This window comes from Schistocerca nitens, chromosome 2 (genome assembly GCF_023898315.1).
Source record: "Schistocerca nitens isolate TAMUIC-IGC-003100 chromosome 2, iqSchNite1.1, whole genome shotgun sequence".
Lineage (NCBI taxonomy): Eukaryota > Metazoa > Arthropoda > Insecta > Orthoptera > Acrididae > Schistocerca > Schistocerca nitens.
Window position 1 is genome coordinate 980,447,188 of NC_064615.1, and position 24,750 is coordinate 980,471,937.

At 42.8% G+C, this 24,750-nt stretch overlaps 1 protein-coding gene across 2 annotated transcripts in view; it reads left to right on the forward strand.

Moving 5' to 3' along the window:
* LOC126234751 (transmembrane protein 181) overlaps positions 1–24,750 on the forward strand; it is a 236,396-nt gene that overhangs the window by 129,726 nt on the left and 81,920 nt on the right. For both annotated transcript variants that reach the window (XM_049943498.1, XM_049943499.1), the window contains one exon: positions 7,993–8,095. In XM_049943498.1, the coding sequence (XP_049799455.1) occupies positions 7,993–8,095 (103 nt within the window). The remainder of the gene's footprint in view (positions 1–7,992; positions 8,096–24,750) is intronic.

Here is a 24,750-nt window from a genome sequence, read left to right on the forward strand (position 1 = left end):
AAAATATCTTCAGTTTCTTTTCGCATCAGCTTTTTTGACACTCACTTGATTTCTAGGTGTTATTCTAGCTGACTGATGAATGTTCTTTAAACTACCTGTATTAGTTTTTTTCACTTCATGCATTATCAGAGAGGAAAAGTATGTGTTTTGACTTTACAGATGGCACTATCTTTTTGTGTGCTTAAGACATTTTGAGTGGTAGCTTCTCTCTTATTAATCTATTAGCAGAGATCTTGAAACAGTACACCTGCCAGGCCATGCTCAGAACCATATGAGTGCCATGGTTGTTCAGAACCTCATGATAGCGTGATGCTAAGGTTGTGGATTTCAAGTTTTCTCAATTCCTTTTTAACGGTACCAAATACCCGATTGGTGGTATGAAACTTTGACCCCTGATTGGGAAGTTGTGAGCTAATTTGTCTAAAACCAATGACAAATGTCATTTAGAAGTACATGAATACATATATAACTCATTTTTGCAAATTTTGTAGTTGAATTTTGAGAAAATGATCCTCAATTTCAGATATATAACCATTTTCAAATGGACAAGTCCTTGAATATATGGCATACGGCATCCAGACAATAATCAGGGCATCTAATTGGGCAATGTATCCATACACACGACACAATAATTCATTATCAGTGGCTGATACTCATATCCGAGTTTGGCTTAACAGACAAATTCTGGTATGAAACATATGGCCACATAGATGACACATAATAGAGAGTGGAGGGCGTGGTTGGGCCTGGCGAAATTTGAATCTCGGACTTTCTCGTTTGTCAGCTTATGCCTTTCCTGCCCAAAACATAAAACAGTGGCTGAATTAGTTGTGCACTAGTGAGTGTGAGCTCCTGTTGTGGCACACCAGTTACTCAGGTTAATGTTTAGATTCTTTATATTCTTGAATTGATCCTTTCGGCACCTCAGAGGAACACCCTTCGCCCTTCCATCTGTGCTGAAGTCACTGTATAAAATTTGTTGAGGAACACTCTTGTCCATCATTTGCCTACATAATAATTAAAATTCCAAGAACAGTATAAAATGCATAATGGATATCAGACAACATTATAATACACGTAAAATTATAAAATAATATTAAATAGTAAACATGTATGAATGAGTCCTGTGAAACTGAGTGCAGTTCATATTCTCATTTGTGCTTGTTTATACTAAAGGTGATGGCCCACTGGTTAGCCAACTGGACTTGCATTCAGGAGGATGACGATTCTAATCCCCTTCGACGATCCCAGTTTAGGTTTTTGATTATTTCTTTAAATTACTTAAGATAAATACTGGGATGGTTCTTTTAGAAAGAGCTCATCCAGTTTTCTTCACTATCTTTTACCAATTCTAGATTTTGCTCTGTCTCTGATGGCTTCATTGTTGACAAGATGGTAAACCCTAATCTTGTTCTAATGAGTGATAATATTTACTGTGATTTTATACACAGTAATCATGCTTCCATGTTTACTGATGATGTGATAACTATGGTGTTATGATTTGATGGGCTCATGATGTAAACAGTGTTGTCTGACGATAATTATTTTATTCTTTGAGATGCACATCATATTGTTCTTCACACTAGTAATGATTGTCATGTGCGTATGTATAGGTATATCGTGTTCTGTGTATGGTCTTATAAAGATTGAATGCAAGTCAGATGTCAGTTGTGTAGTGCTGTGCACACACTGTGGACCTGGTGATGGCAGTCAATGACTGGGCTGCCCCTGGTACCTGGGAGCCGCCTCAGGTAGTTGCGGGTGCACCATTTGAATGTTGGCCAAGATGCCCCTGGTGGCTGCCTCAGCTAGTTGCGAGCTGTATGTCTGTGCACACTATGACTATTGTAGTGGTCCGACTTAACATCCACAGTGGGCAGTAGATATAGTAACCAGCCAATTAATCCACTCCTCCTTCCTTGTGGGGGTAAAGACCAGACATCGCTGTCCACAGTTCTGCGATTGAAGAGATGCCAATAGCATCCATTGTGGTGCTGGGGCAGCTGCCATAGCTGTGGGAAGTTCCTGATCTGCCTGGACCAGTGGATACAGACAAAGTGAGTGGGACAAGGGCCACTCACAGACATTTGGGTGCCTGGTGGGAGCCATCTGGACGTTGGAATCGATGCGAGGGGAGTGCCGCCACAGGCAGTGGCGTCGGCAGACTGGAAAGGAGAAGCTGTGGTGATGGAGACTAGATTTCTGTCCTCACTGACGGCAGCACCTGCTCAGCGCAGTGGAAGGCGCCGACATCGGCCACAGGAAGCAAACCTGCCATCACTGCTGATGTAGCCCCAATTGCTGAGGTAGGCAGGCATGACCAGGCCAGCTCCATCCCTGGAGTGGTCAGGGCAAATGAAGAACAAGATGTCAGGCCCATGGCCTGAGGAGGGCCCTACACTCATCCATGGAGTGCAGCTGTTTCTGGATGCATGCCACAAGTCAAACATTGGTGCAAACCATGAAGATGCAATGAGTATGCTGGCTGTAGATGACAGCCAGAATCCATTAAGGGTGCCGTTCAAAAGCCCTGACCCAGATCGGTGTGCCGGGCATGAACATCAACAAAACTGATGCCACTAGAAGATGCCTTCCGAGCAGCAGGAGGTTGAACACTGTGTGCGCTTGATAGCGATGCAGGAGCTCGGCAGGACTCTTAGCCACAATTGTTCTCATTCTGTAAGAGCTTACCAAAAAATGATAGCCTCCTTGGCTGGAAAATTTTGTATATACTTGCATATCTATGTCTTAAATGATTGGACAAGGAGTTCCGCCTTGCTGTTTGACTGCAGGTGGAAGTGAGGCGCCATTGTGTATACAAAAGTTTTCAAAAGATTCATAACAAACTTAGAACCCTTCTCCAAAACCAGGGTACAAGGCAAGCCGTCTATGGAGAATTTCTTCAACAGGGCCTTGACAGTTGTGTCTGCTGTCACCAACGGACAATAAGCGACATAAGAAAAATGAGAAAAAGCATCAATTGCCATCAGCCAGAAAGTGTGTAAAAAAGGAGCAGTGAAATCAGTGTGGACTCTTTCCCAGGGCTGTGTAGGGGTCAGCCATGGCAAATAAGCAGCACCTGTTCATCTAAGCACTTGCAACAGGCTGCAACAAGGTGTTCCACTCCCTGAACGATGCCTGGCTGAAACACATGATATCATGCCAACAGTTTTGTGCGAGAGATCTCCCAGTGACCCTGATGTAATGAGCAGAGGACACTCCACCACTGGAACCACAATGCGTGGAGTAAAACCTTCTGTCTGCCGGAGCATAATGCCATCCAAGAGGGAGAGGCAATGGTGCAACACAAAAATTCTGGAGAGGGGCCAGTGGCCAGCCTGGCAGGTCGGACCTCCCATATTGTGTCAAGCCAGAGCAATAGATCCGCCACTACAACAGAGCCAGTACAGTCATTGGTGATGGGAGAAGCCATCCACTGTGTACCTCATCTCCGTATCCTGTTGAGAACAAAGCTGTTCCTCATGGATGAACAAGGGGGACAAGAACAGAGCCCAATGCTGAGGATGATAAGTGGCTTTGTCCAGTGAGGAGACCGACATGCCAAATAAGGAAACTGGGGGCTTTTACTCCACACAGGAACACACAATTTTTTAAGGCATAAATAACAGCAAGAGGTTTTTTCCACCTGAGAATAATGTTGCTGAGCCACGTTGAGAGTTTTTGATGCAAAAATAATAGGCTGTTCAGAGCCATGTGAATGGCGATGGGTCAGGTCTGTAGCCAGTACCAGATACTCACTGGGTCGAAATGTTGCAAGAAATGGCATGGAGTGAAGACTAACCTTAAGCTGCACAAAGGCACACCTACAGCCTGCAGACTAAACAAAAGATCCCCTTTCCCAAAGCAATAAATGCAAGGGATGGGTGATAGTAGCTGCTCTGCAAATAAACTCGTACATCGCTTTGCCGAGGAATGCTTGAAGTTCTCATAGATTAGATGGGCAGGGCAAAGTTGTAAAGGTGGTGATATGTTGCTCTATGGGATGCACACCCTGCTGGGAAATTTCATGACCCAAATAACCAATGGAAGGTTGGAAGAAGTGAGGTATAGTGTGGTTATGTTTCAGGCCTGCATTATGTAAAACAGTAAGCAAAGAACAGAGGTTAGATGGGTGATCCTCTGTGGTAGCACCTTTCATGACGATATCATCAAGGTTGTTAATGCAATGGAGGACAACTGTGGTAACCTATTCTAAAAAATCATTGAACGATGGCAGGTGCACTAATTACCCCAAACATCAATTGTTGATACTGATAAAGGCCGAAAGGCATATTAATCACAAGCAGTTGTTTTCATGCTTTGCCCTATGGAATCTGAAGGTCTGGGTGTAGGCTCCAACCAGATCAATTTTCAAAAAGAATTGACCCCCAGCCAACTTTGTGAGCAACTCCTCTGGGCATGGAGGAGGTGGCTGTCTATGACTGCCTGCTCATTAACATTGACCTAAAAGCTACTGGCACTGGTCATGGACCAAAAAATGCAAGGATGGGCAGAAGACCTGATGTGTGCCATGAAACTGTCTGCACAACCCAAGCCTGGGGCAAAAAGATCTGATAACTCAGAACACAAGGAATACAGTTCGGAAGGCACTTGGTCTGACACTAGATGCACTACATCCTCAATAAAAAATCCAACAGTAGCAAAGGCAACTAACCCAAACAAATTTTTGAATGAAATGGAGCAATGGTTTATAAATTGTCTTGCCATGAATTGGCTGAGAATAGGAGTTTGAATTTGCTATTTGTTACAGCTTATCAACAAACAGTAGACATGTGCCAGTGGTGACAAAAGGGACGCGAAGGAATGGCATTTGCTGTTCCTTTTGCTGACGACATGTTCGTCTGCTTTGGCCCAGTTCATTTGCCTCCTCTTCCCCCAGCGCACTATGCTCCCTGTGCTGGAGCTGCATGCTGTCAACAATGGCACCATCATTCCAAGCCTCTGATTGGCAGCCCATGGCACGGGAGACCTCGAACAACTGTGCAATATTCAAAACCTCTTTTAGTGAAGGTTCCTCAAACTGAAGGCCATAATGATGCACTTCATTACCAGGGGCTAACGAATGATTGCATCTCTGACTGTGATGTCAGCATAAGACTCCTGAAACTTAGTCTTGAAGAACTGACATGTGTGACTGAGGTAATGAAGCTTAGTCGTCCAAACTTGATATTACTGCTGTGGCTGTTTGAGACATTCGTAGAATTCAACATGCGCAGTGACCACATGCTGCTTGTAGTGTTAAGAGAACAGCAAACAACACATATTGTCGAAAGAAAGTGATGCTGGTTCTTGCAGAGGAGCTAACTGGCACAGTATGTGATAAGAACAGACCCTTACAGACCTCTGTGATCCCACCCGGAATGTCACAAAAGCTGCTTTTTGTACGTGCCCCAGTATTCTACGGAGTGGTGGTGGATGAACACCCCTTGGCTGACATTGGGTTGTCGTAGCCAACAAATGCTCCAACTTGGCTGTAAGTGCCTGTTATTGTTGCAGAAGTGACCAGAGTAAAGCCTCTATGGAGAGCCAAATGGCGAGAAAATCACAGAATCTAAAACTGCAAAAACTCTACCCTGCTCTAACTAGGAACACAAGGAAATATATGGCCATAAAAGAGATACAATTTATTGGATCATTGATTGACATCAACGAGAATACAATGAACTAGTTCACACATCTTTTAACAACTGAGGACCTGGAGGCCTGTGCTTGCCATTATAAAGACGTTATCCACATCATGTGTCACTGGTGTAGTGCTGCGTGTGCACGGTGAACCAATCGGTGGCTGGGCTGCCCCTGGCAGCCGCCTTGGGTAGTTGTGAGCAAGCTATTTGAAAGGTGGCACGCTCTGTACTTTCTCTGGTGGCCTGACTTGCATCTGCTTTGAGCAGTAGGTATAGTAACCGACATATTACTACACATTATACAGTGTGGCATCCTGGTTGTTGCCTGGATAACGTATAGCATGTATTCACAGACTTGTCAATTATAAAATGGCTGTATAGCTGAAATTGGTTAATTGTGGTTTAAATAAACACTGTTCCATGCAAATACACAGTATTTGTAAAAATAAGGTCATCTTTCAAGAAAACAGGACTTCAGAAACAAATCTCAAGACAAATTACCAAGCAGTTGTTTGGATAAGCATGGAGATGACAGACTGTGCTATTGGTGGGGCTAAGTAAAGGGTGTGGAAGAACCAATTGTCATGAGTTGCTGTGAGCATCAGTTTCATGCAGTAGGGGATTCTGTTAATCCCTGATCATGACTTTGCACTACCTTATTTCCTAATCATATGCATATAATTGCCAAACAGTGGCTTGATATCAGTGGTTGAGTAAGGTGGCAGATGTACAGGGAAGGTTGTATGTCAGACTTGTTATCAGAAGTTTGAACACAGCATGTAAGTTTGTAAATGTGATAACCATAAAGAGAAATGCAGGTGGCAAAATGTCACTATCATGAGAATGAACCAACTTCTAGATACTATTCTGTGACAGATGGTTGTAAGTAATTTAGAGACTTTTAGCCGATAGTTTTGACTTCTTGTAATTGTTGTCCCACAAATGAAAATGCAGCAGTAATGACAAATATTTCCTATTAATGAAGTCTCCTACAGATGTGAGATAGTTGATGGATGTAGCTTCTAAAAGGCATGCGGAGAAATCATTTTATGTCGTTTTTGTGGGGAAAAAGGAAGGAATGGCCATTATGGAAATCACTTTTAAAAAAGAAAAATAAATAATGCAATAATGCTACTGAAGACAACGGCGACGTGCAAGACAGACAATCTATAAAACAATTGAAGACGTCGAAATGACAACTTCAGCCGCCGACAAGAAGAAGAACACAATTAAATCTGTCGCCGCACACGCTCTTCTAGATGGACCAGCAGTATTCTGTGGATGTAGATTGAACTTCAGCATTGATCTCAATGATCAGTGTATAAACAGTTGCCAAAAAATTGTTTTCATGAAGTGAACAATAACTGCTTCTCCTAACACTTAGTATCTGAGCACTATGCTGTGTGTATGTTTTGAAGCAGTAAACAAAATGTATTGAAATTGATTACTGGAAATCACCTTGAAGTTTTGTCAACTTTATTTCAACTGACCCTCCCCCTTCTTGTTGCTCCAACCTGCCAACTACTTTTCTTAGTCAAATGTGTCAAGTCGTAAGCACTAGCTGTGACTGGTGTGTGCAGAGTGTAGCATCAGGCTTTTGTGTTCATGGTGTCAGCGAGAGAGATAAGAAGTTGTGTAATCCCAGTGACAGCACAAGTCTTCTCTTCAGTAGCATCAAGTGGACACACAATCTTAATATTCTCATCCAATTAACAACTTACAATCAGCATGCTTATATGAAGAGGACATATTTTCCTGACATCGTCAGTGTGGGGGCGATTTGCAATGTGTGCAATTCTTCTTTAGTTATCACTCATTGTGAAGACAGTTTGAAAGAAAAATGAAGGTTACCGTTTAATGTTCCACTGATGACAAAACCATTAAGAACAAAGGACAAGCTCATAGTGGAAAGGGTGGGGAAGGAAACTGGCTTTTGTTCATTTTGGAAGGACCATATGGCATTTGCACTAAGCAGTTTAAGAAAACTACAGACAACCTAACCTTGATTGCCACTCAGGGATTTGAACTCCACTTTCCCAAAATATATCCAGTGTCATAACCACTGCATCACATCATATGGTGACAGGGTAGAAATTTAATCCAGAACCATGGTGCATGGTTTTGATGACTGAGAAGTTTACACTACCACCTTTCATTTCCTTGTCTGCCAAATAGTATGGTAATATTTTATGTGTCACCATGATTTGCACTAGTGTGTATTAGTGACCTTGTCTAGTGACAGAGGCAAGTCGTCAACATAAAGTTTTCTGTACATAATGATGTCTTACCACCTTTTAATATCTTGATAATTGTACTGCTCTTTCTTTTATTGTCTTTCTATTTCCAGATGAGACTTTTGACAAGACATTCCATGTCAGTGTTTCTATTGAAGGTTTAACTGCAGACCATAAACCTGTCACCATAGTACACAGTGACAGGGCCCACAACAGGTAACCAAAAAGTTGATATGTACCGTCACATGGTCAAATTTCTTTAGTATTTGAAATGTGAAAGAAATATACTGAGATAGAGAATAGTTTAGTTTTGCATTAACCCTCTTTTCAGCTTCCTGTACCTCTCTCTGCCATCTGGTATCTCAGGTGTAAATAGATTACAACTGTTAATAAATCTGAGGAAATTAGTAATTCCATGGGTGATAAAAGTGTATCTAGTGAACTGTACAAATCATATACCAGTGTGATAGTCTTCCCTCCATCTTGAGCCTTTTCACTTGAATTATCACACAATATTAATTTTTCCCCTTTCAATTTGAGACTTATGAACTGTATTGAGATTCAAATTTTTTCACCACCTTTGGTGTCTATAGATGTCATTAAGTATATGTTTTCAAGTAAATTGTTTGTAGTTGTGTATTATTCTCCATGCAGTGAGTTATGAATAAAGTTGTTCTGTAACTATGTGCTGTGTCTGTATTGTCAACCCATGTCTCAGCAGATGGCATGTTGACAATCAGAATCATTTTCGACATTTAGATCTTATTGATCTGATAATATTTTTCGAGCCCATTAGCCATTTTTTCTTCTGTCTCGGTAGAGGCTCTTGCTGTCACCTGTGTTCTGGTTCCACTTCAAACTTTGGAAGATTTGTATTATCTGCCTTAATTTGTTGCTCTCAGTGATGGTGTTTTCCTTCTATAAAACTTTTCCTTCTATAAAACTTTCACATGAATAACACTACATGCAGGCAGTTGTTAAAGGCAGTAATGGGGCAGCACAAGGGAGGACATCTGACCACCCCAGAAATAAACTACACGAGATTCGTTCATACCTGTACCGATCCTGTACCAGGAAAAATGCATAAGAAAAAGAAAGAAGAATAATGGTCTGTTCCAGGGCAGCAAATTGTCAGATATTTCTTACGTTTCTGAAATAATTTTGATTGTTCTCTTTGGGTTACAAATTTCAGATCTGGGTCAGACAATCATGGGCTACTCTGAATGCATTAAAATAGAACAGCAGCCACTTCTTTCTATTTAAATGTGTTATCAGTTCTATTTTCTTGTACAATTACTAATTTGTCCATCACTCTACCTATTGAAATTACCCACTATTCTCGTTTTTAAGTCTTCTGTTTTGATAACTGTGCCCTGTTATGTTATCTTAACTACAAAACAGAGTGTCAGGTGACAGGATCAGTTTAATTTTGAGATGCTACTATTTATTTTCTTCCTGTGCTACCAAATTATGTGAAATATTTTGTGTCAACAGCCTTTTCACCCATGTACCATACATGAATAAATAGGAAATGGGGAAATAAATATCATTTAATAAGTACCCTGTACCGTGCACTGTATGACACCATGCTGAGTACAGATGTAGTCTTCATAGTGGTCCTCCATTTGTGTCCATCATTGAAGTCAGCCATGTTGTTCAAATGGTTCAAATGGCTCTGAGCACTATGGGACTCAACTGCTGAGGTCATCAGTCCCCTAGAACTTAGAACTGCTTAAACCTAACTAACCTAAGCACATCACACACATCCATGCCCGAGGCAGGATTTGAACCTGCGACCGTAGTGGTCACGCGGTTCCAGTGTAGCGCCTAGAACCGCTCGGCCACTCCGGCCGGCAGCCATGTTGTCTTAAAGGAAGTTTGTAGTCCTGGTGTTCTGGCAGCTTGCTTTAGATAGTTGAACTTCCAAATTATGTGGTAACCTGGATAATTTTTTTCTGTTTCTTTGCTCAATTTTCCTCAATACTTGAACTACTTTTTTCCAAAACATAGTTGAAAATGAGTAATGAAGAATGTCAGTCACCTTGCCTGACACCATTTTTGACCTTGAATGCTTTGGAGACATCATTCATAAATGTCTTCAACACTTTTTTATCAGGGCCTTGGACACATCATTGACATCAGACTCATCCAGAATATTAACTGGTTCTGCTTTCAGTTATATCACAGTACATATTTTATGGAAATCTAAAATTTTCATATGTGTAGTTCATCTATGAAAGTCATGTTTTGCTTTACGCTAGGAAAAATTATTCTCGCAGAATATTTTCTGGTCTCATAGGGACTGTTGATACCACAGATCATAGATGTTTATTTGAATAATTTTAATGCCACAATATTAATGGTAGTTACATCTCTTTGCATTCTGTTGATTTACCTCCTTAACAGAAAGGATGATGTTTAGATTTAAAATATTTCACTATAAAAGTAAAATTAAACACAGAATAGAAAAATATCAACTATGGCATTATAACAAAAATCGAAATTTCTGGATGCAATAATATATAAAATTAAGGAAAGGAAGTCACTCACCTGTAGGTGATGTAAGTGTGGAGCATAGAAACATGCAACAGGAAAGATCATTTGCACTAGCTTTCTAGCATTTGCTGCTTGTCTATTATAATTACTAGTGCACACAACCACACAAACACCCAGACTTTGGGTTTTGGTGTATGTGTGGTTGTACGTGGGAATGTGTGTACCAGTCTTTTCTGTTGCATGTTTCTATGCACTACACAGTGGGCTCCTGTGGGTGAGTGGCTGCCTTTCCTCACTTTTACATATAAGTATGGCATTACACAGTTTTGGGCTTTAGCCCTCCCAATTTTTGCTTACATAAATTTTTAACCAAAGCTGATTGAAACATTTTTCAAAAACTATGTTAACTGGCGTTAAAGTCTAATGATCATAAGCCTAAACTCAGTCATCAGCCTCGCCACTATTTCTAACAACTATGCTGTTGTGAATCGCTGCAGTTACTAACAACTAGGCTGTTGTGAATCCTATAATCCATTCATCATAAGAATAAACCTGATGTAAACAAACACACACGCGATGATTGGTCAGAAGCCGTAACAAACGTACACTGGCGCTGTTACGCTTTTCGAGGTGGGTCCTACTTATGTATTAGATATCATATTACTAAGTTATGTTAAATGGAACTTTAAGAAATTCAAATGTACTAATAGCCATCAACGTTTCTCGTAATCATGCTTCAGCTACGTAGTTTTTATTTAAAAAATCCTGCATAGTCACAGCCTCTGCAGCAATGTTAATGCACAGTGTGAAAATGGCTAAGGCTGCTTTCTGTTCCGTAGTGAAACACGCATGTGGAACACAGTTAAAAAGTGCTGAGAAATAGGCTGGTCTTAATGTTTTCATAAATTTATGGAGATATTCGGCTTTGAAGTTTTTCCAGTGTTGTATATAATGCAGTCGATCAATAAAGTTACATTGAACGTGTAGCGCAGTCAGTTGCGTAATGGAATGGGAAACAAATGCGGCTATTAGTTTGTTAGTTCAGATCTCTCCAGTATCACTTTTTTTTCCTCATTCTATTTGAAATGTCTACATCTCTTAATTATAAAACTCATCACCATTTTTTATGAATAATGCACGTCTTCTTATTTCTAATTACATATTGGACACAAAATTCCTGTTTCCATTTCAAATACAAATTCTTAATTATTGATGTTTTATGAAAGACTGTTCAATATTTAATTAACTATATGGTGAAATCCTTCAATAGTGTCTTGCATTACACACAGCTTATGCAGAAAAATTACAGTGTGGTTAAGTCAGGAATTTTCATCATTCTTGTTTTTAATTACGATAGTATGTTAGCTAAAAACAATAACATGTTGGGGTTTTTGTCTAGTCGTCTAAGGAGCATATTGTGGGAGATTTGCAGTGTAGTATTTCATTTTGCGTAAAAATTAAATGACATTCGAAGCTGTATTGTTCCTCTGATCATCTCTTTTTACATGTGAATTGCAACTGGTCACATCACTGCAGGCCTAGCTGTAGCAGCTAAACGGCCAGTGCTGTCCAAGTTAAATGCACCGGTAAAGCTGTTGTCCCGTATTATCGCTAAGTCATTGTGCACGTAATACATAGCACAAAATGTACCCTTATTATCATTATTGACGGTACTCGAGACAGCTTGGCTGCAGTCCCACGTGAAGCAGAAATCCAATGAGGTTCCAGCAAATGTGGAAGAGTACATATGGACATGTTTACATCAGGTTTATTCTTATGATGAACGGATTATAATACGAACAGCAAACAATGGTCTGGGTAAAGACAATCATTCATGATATAGAAGATCTGTAAAACAATAGACATCCATTTAAGCAAGAAATTGATCATAGTAACACAACTTTAGAAGTCATGTTCTTCTTGAAAGATCATCGGTGCAGCACATAGATACGTCCTGCATTGTCCCAACTTCGTGATCGCACTGGAATGATTATTTGTCTTGGACAGAGTGAGTCGACTGAATGCTTAAAAGGTGAAAGATAAAGAAGGTCTAGAGAGAGAGAAAGAGAACTCAAGCACATGCAGGCAAGAGTAGTCGCATATTATGCCAAGGTAATTGAAGGAGAAAGGGCAGCAGCATAGAAGCAGTTCTCTGTCTTTATTAAGCCAATCATCCGTCAGTAATATGTCCACTTCAGTAGCTGTCATTCCTTTTACACCAAAAAAGCTGTCCTTTATATTCTTGCAAATGGTGCATCTGCAGTGATGGACATTATTATGTCGAAAACCTCACCAAGACCTTCAGGGACAACATCTAGCCACCAAACTTAGTCCACAGAACAGATTGTTGTTGCTATACCCTCCCATACACCCACACCTAATTCGCAATAACAGGATAATTGAGATTTAGACCTGAAAGCAGGTGAATTCTACAGTACCCACGTGCACATTATGCTGTGAGAACAACAGCCATGTAATTCAATACTGAATCCTTCACACATTTCCAGTCAGCATGCAGTACAGAGTTCACTTTGCAGTATCATAATGACTTTATCACTTTCTTCCTGACTTTCACTGCTAGCTTCAGACAAGCTGTCACTTAAAATAAAGAAAATCAATACAGTGAGATGAATCACATTACCGAAAAGATCATAACAGCTACATTAGTGACCACAGTTCTCATTCACAGCTGCATTTGGTAACTGGGCCCTATGATAATATGGTGATATTACAAAAATGAAATGAACACATGGTGCAACCAAGCTTGTTCTCTGGCTGTAAACAACTAACCAATCATTTTGTTAGCCCAACCTGGGTATAATACTCATTGTATCCTCACTAGCAACGCTGATAAGTATTTGGCTCCTATTCTGCCCAAATGTCAATCCAGTTCTTAATTACTGCATCATCTCCCATACATGACCCTTGTATTTGAATGTTGTTTGGTCCTTCCTCCCCCACTCACCCCAGCCCATCTGTCCGACTGTCTTGAGCTGTGGGGCAATGATTGCCCCTCTTTTTTGTTGTTATATCCTTTAGTTTGTAATCCTCATGATGTCAGTCTTCGTTAGTTCTTGTCATCCACGTCCATCTGTCCTTATTCCCATCCCATATGCCTCCATCTCCCACTCCCTCCCACACACACACACACACACACACACACACACACACACACACACACACACACACACACACTATTCAGCTTTGTACTTCTCTGGATCCATTGCTTCACTTATGTTGATAAACATAAACTTATATCTAAAAACAAAGATGATGTGACTTACCGAACGAAAGCACTGGCAGGTCGATAGACACACAAACAAACACACACACAAAATTCAAGCTTTCGCAACAAACTGTTGCCTCGTCAGGAAAGAGGGAAGGAGAGGGAAAGACAAAAGGATGTGGGTTTTAGGGGAGAGGGTAAGGAGTCATTCCAATCCCGGGAGCGGAAAGACTTACCTTAGGGGGAAAAAAGGACGGGTATACACTCGCACACACACACATATCCATCCACACATATACAGACACAAGCAGACATCTCACAAGCAGACATATTTGAAGACAAATATGTCTGCTTGTGAGATGTCTGCTTGTGTCTGTATATGTGTGGATGGATATGTGTGTGTGTGTGCGAGTGTATACCTGTCCTTTTTTCCCCCTAAGGTAAGTCTTTCCGCTCCCGGGATTGGAATGACTCCTTACCCTCTCCCCTAAAACCCACATCCTTTCGTCTTTCCCTCTCCTTCCCTCTTTCCTGATGAGGCAACAGTTTGTTGCGAAAGCTTGAATTTTGTGTGTGTGTTTGTGTTTGTTTGTGTGTCTATCGACCTGCCAGCGCTTTTGTTCGGTAAGTCACATCATCTTTGTTTTTAGATATATTTGCTTGTGAGATGTCTGCTTGTGTCTGTATATGTGTGGATGGATATGTGTGTGTGTGCGAGTGTATACCCGTCCTTTTTTCCCCCTAAGGTAAGTCTTTCAGCTCCCGGGACTGGAATGACTCCTTACCCTCTCCCCTAAAACCCACATCCTTTTGTCTTTCCCTCTCCTTCCCTCTTTCCTGATGAGGCAACAGTTTGTTGCGAAAGCTTGAATTTTGTGTGTGTGTTTGTGTTTGTTTGTGCGTCTATCGACCTGCCAGCGCTTTTGTTCGGTAAGTCACATCATCTTTGTTTTTAGATATATTTTTCCCACGTGGAATGTTTCCCTCTATTATATAAACATAAACTTAAATCCATGTCACCACAATGTTTTCATAGTGGTTTCCTCATCATGCCCCTCTTCCCTTTTCAGAACCCACACACCACTGCAGAGTAGAAATTCATTCTAGAAACAATCCCATGGGCTGTGGGTAAATCATTTCTCTGCAGTATTCTTTCTTCCAGCAGTTCCAGTCTCGCAAGGTATGTAGGAGAACTTTTGTGAAGTCTAGAAAGTGGGACAGAGGTACTGACAGAAGTAAAACTGTGAGAACACAGATGTTTAGCCAGAGAATCGCTTGCCCACGAAAGACAAAAGTCCCAGGTTCAAGTCCCAGTTTGACACACAGTTTCAATCTGTCAGAAAGTTTCAGATCAGTGAAAATTCCACTATAGAAAGAAAATTCATTCTGGTTGAGCACTATTCTTTAACTACTTCATTATCTACTTAACACTTTGTCTACATGGTAACTGTGTTCACTCATTTAATTTTTTTATTCAACCCAAAATGTTTCATTAAAATACACACAGCCAGTACAATAGCTGAAAAGTCTTATATATTTTGTGACATTTTTTGTAAAATCGTGAGGTTAACTGTGTTTGGTCACAATTAGTACAAGAAGCGATGTAAGTGTTCCTCAGCATAATAAAAGTAACAAATTTTAGCAACCTATTGGAATTTCAACAACCTTTTTTTGACTTTATATAAGAAAACAAACTCTAAATCATAATTTGGTTTTGATTATCATAACCATCATTTGACCAAAATTAATTTACCCAGATCACATGAGGAACCAGCGATCAAAACCAGTGTATCAGCTCCATTCGATAGTACTCAGTGGCAGTCATGTAGTCTGGGTAAATTAATTTTGGTTAGATGATGGTTATGACAACCAATACCAGTTTTCAGCAGTAGAAAGAAAAATAATTGTGGTTTAGACTGTTACTTTTTATTCTTATAAAAATATATAAAAATAGGCAATATAGTTGCTACAATACTGGTGGCCAATAGACATTTACCTAAATCAATGACCTGTCTTTGTTGACGGAATCCAAACTGAAGAAAAATAATAATAATCCATGAAGAAGATAGGTTTTGTAAAAATTCCAGCATGGTGGATAACAGAGAAACAATTTTTCTCTCAACAAAATTACACAACATGATGATTTCAGGAATGCACGCAGATATTCTCTTATAACAGAAGTGTGCCCAGAAGGCATACTTTCCCATAACTGTGCTAGAATTTTGTACAAATTTCATAATTTGAAAACTTGTCTAGTTGGCAGTAGTATTGTTTTCTCATTGGTGGTCAGTTGTGATACATTGAAAAGTAAAAACAGAGACTAGTATTTGTTTCCCTCCCTTAACTTTATGTAACGTAAAAAATGAAACATTAATTTTTCCATATTCTTTCTCGTGTTGAAAAAATATCCCCATATACCGAATTAAAATGTACACTCATTTCACTTGAATTTTCTTCTCAAAAGGAGACCAAAATAATGGAGTAAAATAGAATCAACAAACTGAATAATATTTAACAAATAAATATAGCTTGGAACACAGGAGAGAGGTAACGACAGAATTCAAGATGTGAAGGTGTTTTCTGAGCTGTGCCTGGGTAGCTTAGTCACTAAGCCACTGCCACTGCCACTATCTGGGAAACTGCAGTCAATCTGCAAAGGAGACCTTTACCAAATGGGGCTGACAAGGATGACGGACATATACAATGAAAGCCAGCACTACTGCTCACAGTTTTCTTTGACTCTTGGAAAAACATCATGGAAATACTAAAAATCCTTAATTGGCAGATGTTTGAGGATCAGCCTCCTAAGTATCCCTTCTGTAGGGATCATGAAAACAAGAATAGACTATTTACAGCATGCACAGAGTCATTAAAGCAGTCATACCTCCCGTACTCCTTACACAATTGGAAGAGGTAGAAAAGTACTTTGCTAAGTGCCCTCTGCCATGCACTTCACAGTGGTTTGCACTTTATGTATTATGTAGAGGTTACCATTGCCCATAAAAGGAAAGATCCAGGATCAAGTTCAAGTCCAGCACACAGTTTTAACCTGTCAAGAAGTTCCAGAGTTATTGCATTCCACTTGGAATTATCTCCCAGTGTGTTGAGCTACAGGCTACTGAGGTAATGCATAGATATCAGTAAATAATTGGTTTTAAAAACTGAGCAGTAGGACACTGTATAAACTGTGTAGTTCAAATGGCATTTCTGCCCAGTTCAGATAATTTGTTACATATACAAATGTAACACAATATAGAAACAGTTTTTATGTAAATGTTGTATCTTTGTCTTGAATTTGAAGTGGAGTATTCTAATGCACGACTGCTACGGTCGCAGGTTCGAATCCTGCCTCGGGCATGGATGTGTGTGATGTCCTTAGGTTAGTTAGGTTTAAGTAGTTCTAAGTTCTAGGGGACTGATAACCACAGCAGTTGAGTCCCATAGTGCTCAGAGCCATTTGAACCATTTTTTTATTCTAATGCAAATCCACAAGAAGTTGTCCCAAGATGAATGGTGGGAAGTTGAGGATTCATAGAAATACTATTCCAATGTGATAATAAAATCTTCACACACACACACAATCTGCTTACTGTTGTGATGGATCAGGTTTGTAGTGTAGCGACGCTGCCGCGCGCTAATTCAAGCTCGCCAGTGTGTGTGTGTGTGCTGTGCGCGTGTGTCAGTACAGTGATGTAGCGACGCTGTGTAGTTCCGCGCCCAGCCTCTAGAGGCGCTGTGTTTTATAACTTTTATGTACGTTCTGTTTCTTATGATTATTATTCCTTGTTTTTTAGAGTTAGTGAGTAGTTCCTTGTCTCCTGACTTGTGTGGACGGATACTATTTTCTCTCCTAACTACAGAAGTTCCCGAGGATTGAGGATCCTCTGTATAGATCGGAAGCAAAATTTTATAGCCCCGAACTGTCCACGCATGCCGGGCGTCGTCAGATACGCGCCGCAATAAAGTTATTATTACTCAACTGAAGGTCTTCATTCTTCCGAATCACGTCAAGCAAAAGTCGGACAGCCACCAGTTTAGCTGTACCCGACAAGTGGTGACCCCGACGTGATTCAAGCAGAGACCGACGTGATTCAAGCAGAGACCGACGTGATTCAAGCAGAGACCGACGTGATTCAAGCAGAGACCGACGTGATTCAAGCAGAGACCGACGTGATTCAAGCAGAGACCGACGTGATTCAAGCAGAGACCGACGTGATTCAAGCAGAGACCGACGTGATTCAAGCAGAGACCGACGTGATTCAAGCAGAGACCGACGTGATTCAAGCAGAGACCGACGTGATTCAAGCAGAGACCGACGTGATTCAAGCAGAGACCGACGTGATTCAAGCAGAGACCGACGTGATTCAAGCAGAGACCGACGTGATTCAAGCAGAGACCGACGTGATTCAAGCAGAGACCGACGTGATTCAAGCAGAGACCGACGTGATTCAAGCAGAGACCGACGTGATTCAAGCAGAGACCGACGTGATTCAAGCAGAGACCGACGTGATTCAAGCAGAGACCGACGTGATTCAAGCAGAGACCGACGTGATTCAAGCAGAGACCGACGTGATTCGAGACCGACGTGATTAAGAAGAAGCAGTCGTGAGCTACGCAAGTAACGAGCACATAATGACCGAACAGCAGGCCGTCTCCAGGATTGCAGTCCATTTGCCGCCGTTCTGGTCCGACAACCCAGTACTCTGGTTCGCGCAGGCAGAGGCAAGTTTTAGCTGCGCTGGAATAACGGTCGAAGCAACTAAATTTGCGCTGATTGTGAGCCAACTCGACCAACGTTATGCAGCCGAGGTGCAGGACATAATCACAGCACCGCCCGAGGCTGGAGCTTATGCCAGGCTAAAATCAGAGTTGATTCGACGGGTTGCCGCGTCACAAGAGGACCGGATACGTCAGGTTCTGACACAGGAAGAAATTGGCGACAGGAAGCCTTCCCAATATCTGCGACATCTACGCAGCAAGGTTGACACCGTTACTGTGCCAGACAGTCTGCTCAGAACGCTGTGGAGCAGTAGGTTGCCGCCGCAAATAAAAGCCATAATCGCCTCACAAACGGACATGCCGCTGGATGACGTGGCGCAGCTAGCAGACCGGATTCAGGACGCGATCACACCGGCTCCGGTCAGCGCAGTCGCGGCGTTGGACAACAGTGCAAACAGTACCGCGTCTGTGGCACGAGCCGACCATGATTCTCTCGCTGCCAAGGTTGAGCTTTTGTGCGCCCAGGTCAGTGCGCTGCTAGCACGGGACGACGACAATAATAGAAGAAGTCGATACAGACGGCGGCGTTCGAGAAGCAGATCTTCCGGCAGTACTACCACTCCGCAAGGCGAGGTACCGTTGTGCTGGTACCACCGACGATTCGGCGATCAGGCAAGGAAGTGCACATCGCCATGCTCGCACCCAAACGCCACCGGCGGTCGACAATAGGCGCAACCGACTGCCAGTTATCCCCCAAGCGCCTGTTCGTTACCGATAGGAGTTCCGGCGTTAAGTTTTTAATTGACACTGGATCGGACCTGAGTATCATACCACGAACAGCCATACATCGTTGCCGGCCGCCAACTGCCTTCCGCCTGACGGCTGCCAACAATTCTTCCATCGCAACATATGGCACACAGAGGATGGAGCTTAATCTCGGCCTACGTCGCGCGTACGAGTGGAATTTTACAGTTGCTGACATCACGGAGGCGATCGTCGGGGCTGATCTCCTCGCGCACTACCACCTGCTGCCGGACGTCGCGAACGCACGCTTGGTAGACAGCGTCACTGGCTTAGCTGTCACGGGTTTCCGTCGCAACACCGCAACGCACAGTGCCAAGTTGGTCCATGCTACGGAGGGTGAGTACACTGAATTACTGCTTAACTATCCGAACTTGACCAGGCCGCCCGGCGCTCCCAGGTTCATACCACATGACACGGTGCATCACATTCAAACGACTGATGGTCCCCCAGTAGCATGCCGACCTAGGCGTCTCGCTCCGGACAGATTGAAGATAGCGAAGGCAGAATTTGACGCCATGATTCGCGAGGGCATAATGCGGCCATCTAAGAGCCCGTGGTCCTCCGCATTACATCTTGTTCCGAAGAAGGGTGGAGCTTGGCGCCCATGCGGTGACTACCGTGCGCTTAACGCGCGAACGGTGCCGGACAGATATCCCGTTCCGTTACTGAGGGATTATAATCACGCTTTACATGGTGCCACGGTGTTCACAGTCCTGGACTGCGCTAAAGCGTATACACAGATTCCGGTGGCCAATGACGACATTCCAAAGACTGCAATAATAACGCCTTTCGGTTTATTTGAAAGTAAATTTATGACTTTCGGTTTACGCAATGCCGCTCAGACCTGGCAAAGGTTTATAGACTCGGTTCTCCAGGGGCTGCCGTTCTGTTTCGCCTACCTGGACGATGTGTTAGTGTTCTCTGCTGACCACGATCAACACCGACAACATCTGCGAGAGATTTTCGAGCGATTGGAGCGTTACGGTGTCGTCTTGAACGTGGACAAGTGTGTTTTTGGGCAGTCAGAGGTGACATTTCTTGGCCATAAGATTTCTGCTGAAGGCTCTCTTCCTCTGTCCGAGAAGGTGGACGCTATCTTGCAGCTACCCCGACCAACTACAATCAAAGAATTACGTCGTTTTTTGGGGATGCTCAATTTTTATCGACGACACCTTCCTCACGCTGCGGAGCTGCAGGAACCTTTGACGGCGGCATTATCAGGCCCTAAAGTAAATAGCAAGTCTCTGATACAGTGGACAGAGGACATGTGTTCTGCGTTCGAGGCAACAAAGAGGAGTATGGCCGACGCGGCGCTTCTCGCACACCCACGACTCGACGCGCCATTAGCAATTGTCGTAGATGCGAGCCAGACGGCGATCGGTGCCGCGTTACAACAATGGTCCGACAACGCATGGCAGCCACTGGCGTATTATTCCCACAAGCTTTCGCCTGCACAGAGAAAATGGAGCACATACGACCGTGAACTCCTGGCAGTATACCAAGCAGTGAAATATTTTCGCCCTCAAGTGGAAGCGCGAACTTTCACGGTATATACAGACCACAAACCACTCACTTTCGCCTTCCGTCGGAATAGTGTCAACTGCCGCCTTCCGTCGGAATAGTGTCAACTGCTCTCCCCGTCAATTTCATCACCTTGAGTTCGTGGCCCAGTTTACTACCGACATTAGACATATTTCTGGGATCGACAACATTGTTGCGGATTGCCTTTCACGGATCAGCAGTGTTTCCAGTAACATAGACTTTCCTGCACTGGCACAGGCACAGAGAGACGACGAAGAACTCCTTGCCTATGTTAAGGACACGGCTTCAGCATTGCAACTGAAACTTGTTGATGTTCCGGGGGAGGACACACAGCTATACTGCGACGTTTCTCGCGGCCGACCTCGTCCCTTTCTGACGGCGGCTTTTAGAAGGCAAGCCTTTGATACGGTACATGGATTGTCCCATCCAGGGGTACGCCCGACATTCCGCCTAGTATCGCAACGTTTCGTGTGGCCAGGCATGCAAAAAGACTGCCGCGAGTGGGTCCAATCTTGTCTTCAGTGCCAACGCTGCAAGATTAACCGCCATGTACACGCACCGATCGGCGATTTTCCGGATACCACCGCCCGCTTTGCCCACGTTCATTTGGATGTAGTCGGACCACTTCCACCTTCGAACGGGCAAAGATATCTGTTTACAATGATCGACCGTTTTACGCGTTGGCCGGAGGCAGTGCCGGTGGATAATATCACAGCAGACACATTAGCTTCCGCTTTTGCAATGACTTGGTTGGCAAGATTTGGATGCCCACTACATATTACCACTGACCGCGGACGGCAATTTGAATCAGACCTGTTCTCACAGCTGGCCAAGTTTTGTGGTTACACCCACCATAAGACCACAAGTTATCACCCAGCAAGCAACGGCATGATCGAACGCTGGCACCGTTGTTTGAAGGCCGCGCTGATGTGCCACGAAGAAACCTGGACAACCGCACTACCAGTGGTCTTGTTAGGCTTACGGACGACTTTCAAACCAGACCTGGGGTCGTCAGCGGCAGAACTGGTTTACGGAGAAACACTGCGCCTTCCTGGTGACTTTGTAGACGCTGATGCCACAGAGACAGTTGCTACTGGCCAGCCGGATTTCTTGCGACGATTGAGGGACCATGTATCAAAGATTCGCCCTCCGAAAACCACACGTCATGGTAAGCCGCCCACTTTCGTGCACCAGGACCTGGAACAATGTCGTCACGTCATGCTCCGCACTGAGGGCGTTAAACCGCCTCTACAAGCTCCTTATTCTGGTCCATATGAAGTGCTACGGCGCAGTGCCCACACCATGGATATCCTAGTGAACGGCAAAACGACGACTGTCGCGTTGAATCGGGTTAAACCTGCATATGTTTTTCCTGACACCCCACTAGCGGCACCTCGTCGTAGGCGTCCACCTACCGCTGTTCCAGACACTGACGCCACATCTCCGGCGCCGGCTCTTCAACATTCGCCGCCCAACGCAGCACAACATCCGCCTCCTGACGTTGTTCCTCCTCCTCCTCCGATGAGGACGACCCGTTCTGGACGTCGGGTGCACTTTCCGGCGCGGTATCTCGACGCCGACGCTCCGCTTCCGCCTGGGGGGCTGATGTAGCGACGCTGCCGCGCGCTAATTCAAGCTCGCCAGTGTGTGTGTGTGTGCTGTGCGCGTGTGTCAGTACAGTGATGTAGCGACGCTGTGTAGTTCCGCGCCCAGCCTCTAGAGGCGCTGTGTTTTATAACTTTTATATACGTTCTGTTTCTTATGATTATTATTCCTTGTTTTTTAGAGTTAGTGAGTAGTTCCTTGTCTCCTGACTTGTGTGGACGGATACTATTTTCTCTCCTAACTACAGAAGTTCCCGAGGATTGAGGATCCTCTGTATAGATCGGAAGCAAAATTTTATAGCCCCGAACTGTCCACGCATGCCGGGCGTCGTCAGATACGCGCCGCAATAAAGTTATTATTACTCAACTGAAGGTCTTCATTCTTCCGAATCACGTCAAGCAAAAGTCGGACAGCCACCAGTTTAGCTGTACCCGACAGTAGTAAGAAAACTTAACACATCATAGATAAAGGTAAAAGTTTTCTGTCGACAAATAACCACATACTTACGTACATCTAAAACATATGTTATTGGTAAGCAGCTGATGAGTATTGCAACTAAAAGAGAAACTTTTTTTTATTTATATTCTAATTTTTTTCCAAAGTAGCACTTTCCAGTGTATGGAGTAAATTGTCATTTACTATCATTTTATGTATCAATTGATTGTCTGGCAGTAGAAAGGGTTACATCATGGTAGTTAACAGTCAGTGTATCTTTCAGGATCTATTTTCCACTACCAATGAATTCCATAATACGAGGTCTGTTTAAAAAATTCCAGAACATTTGTAATTTCATGCCAGTGGTGCACTGGAAAGAAATGCAGTTGGCATCCCTGCAAATGCGTGTGTTTAATGTGTAACTGCCAAAAGTTTCATTGTTGTATGTCTGTTATTGTTCAGTGCTGTATTGAATAGAACATTGTTTCACACAGTCTATGAATTTTGAAATGGTAGAGTTAGAGTAACAATGCATCTGCATTAAATTATGCGTGAAACTCATGAAATCCTTTCCAAATGATCCATGAACCCATACTCAGTGTTATAAATAGTTCGCATTGTTTAAAAATGGCCGACGGAAGTTAAAGATGACCCTTGTCCAGGAAGCCCATTGACGTCTACTTATGACACTCATGTCAGGAACTGTGCATGCCAATCAAAGACCAACTGTTCAAGAAATTGCAGAAGAATGTAACATCTCATGAAATCCTGACATCTCATGAAATCCTGACATCATCTTGGAATGCATCATGCGGCTGTCAAGTTTTGTCTCACAGCTCATGAGTCAAGACCACAAAGACCTTCACACTCGCAATCTGTGAAGAGCTTTTGGACTGTGCAAATGAGAATGAGATGTTATTTTAGAGAATTATAACTGATGATGAGATGTGGGTCTATGATAATGTTGTTGAGACCAAGGTTCAATGTTCACAGTGGGTTGGGAAAGGTTTTCCAAGACCAAAAAAAAGGTTGTCAGAGCAGGTCAAACGTCAAAGCCATGTTGATAGTTTTCTTTGACTTTGAAGGAATTGTTCATCATCAATTCAAGCCACAGGGACAAACTTAATCACTGGTGCAATAGACACGTGTTGCGACGCCTGCAAATAAAAATATGTGAGAAGAAAACGGCCTGAAATGTGGTGAGACAGTTCATAGCTCTTGCATTGTGATAATTGAAGATTTGCAACAATAGATGAGATGGTAGAAAATTAATGGCATACTAAGACTGCTTCCGGATGTGGAAACAGTGTTGGGAGCAGTGTATCTATTGTGGAGGAGAATATTTCGAAGAAGACCATGCACAATAAATAAAAGGTAAGCATAAAAAAAAAATTTGTGGACAAAGTTCCAGAATTTTTTGAACAGACCTCTTATGTAATGTATTCTTGACTGTTTTCTTTAATTTTGAGACCTCCATAACTAAACCAATTAAAAGGAATACGAGAGATTGAAAGGGTAGAAAGCCGGCCGCGGTGGTCGTGCGGTTCTAGGCGCTCCAGTCCGGAGCCGCGCTGCTGCTACGGTCGCAGGTTCGAATCCTGCCTCGGGCATGGATGTGTGTGATGTCCTTAGGTTAGTTAGGTTTAATTAGTTCTAAGTTCTAGTGGACTGATGACCACAGCAGTTGAGTCCCAAAAAAAAAAAAAGGGGGTAGAAAAGGAAAATGATAAGTGACATGTATTGCATTAAAGCAGGTCTGTCAAACTTAAAAGCATTCTGCATACATCTACGCGGAGCAGAAATTGTTAAGTATGTAATAATATGTAATTGCATCCTCAGGTAAAGATTAATGTTAATAGACATCATGTTCTATGTCTCATAAAAACTGCCGTTCCCTTTTTTTCATGTTTATCCCTAGGACTGAAATGCACTGTGAAGAACAGAGAGGACCAGGGAAAAGAAAGTGAAAAGCAGGTGGGGTCTGTGCTCCATTATTGTTTGACAGGCCTGCTTTACAATACATTTGCATCACTCTACAGTAGTA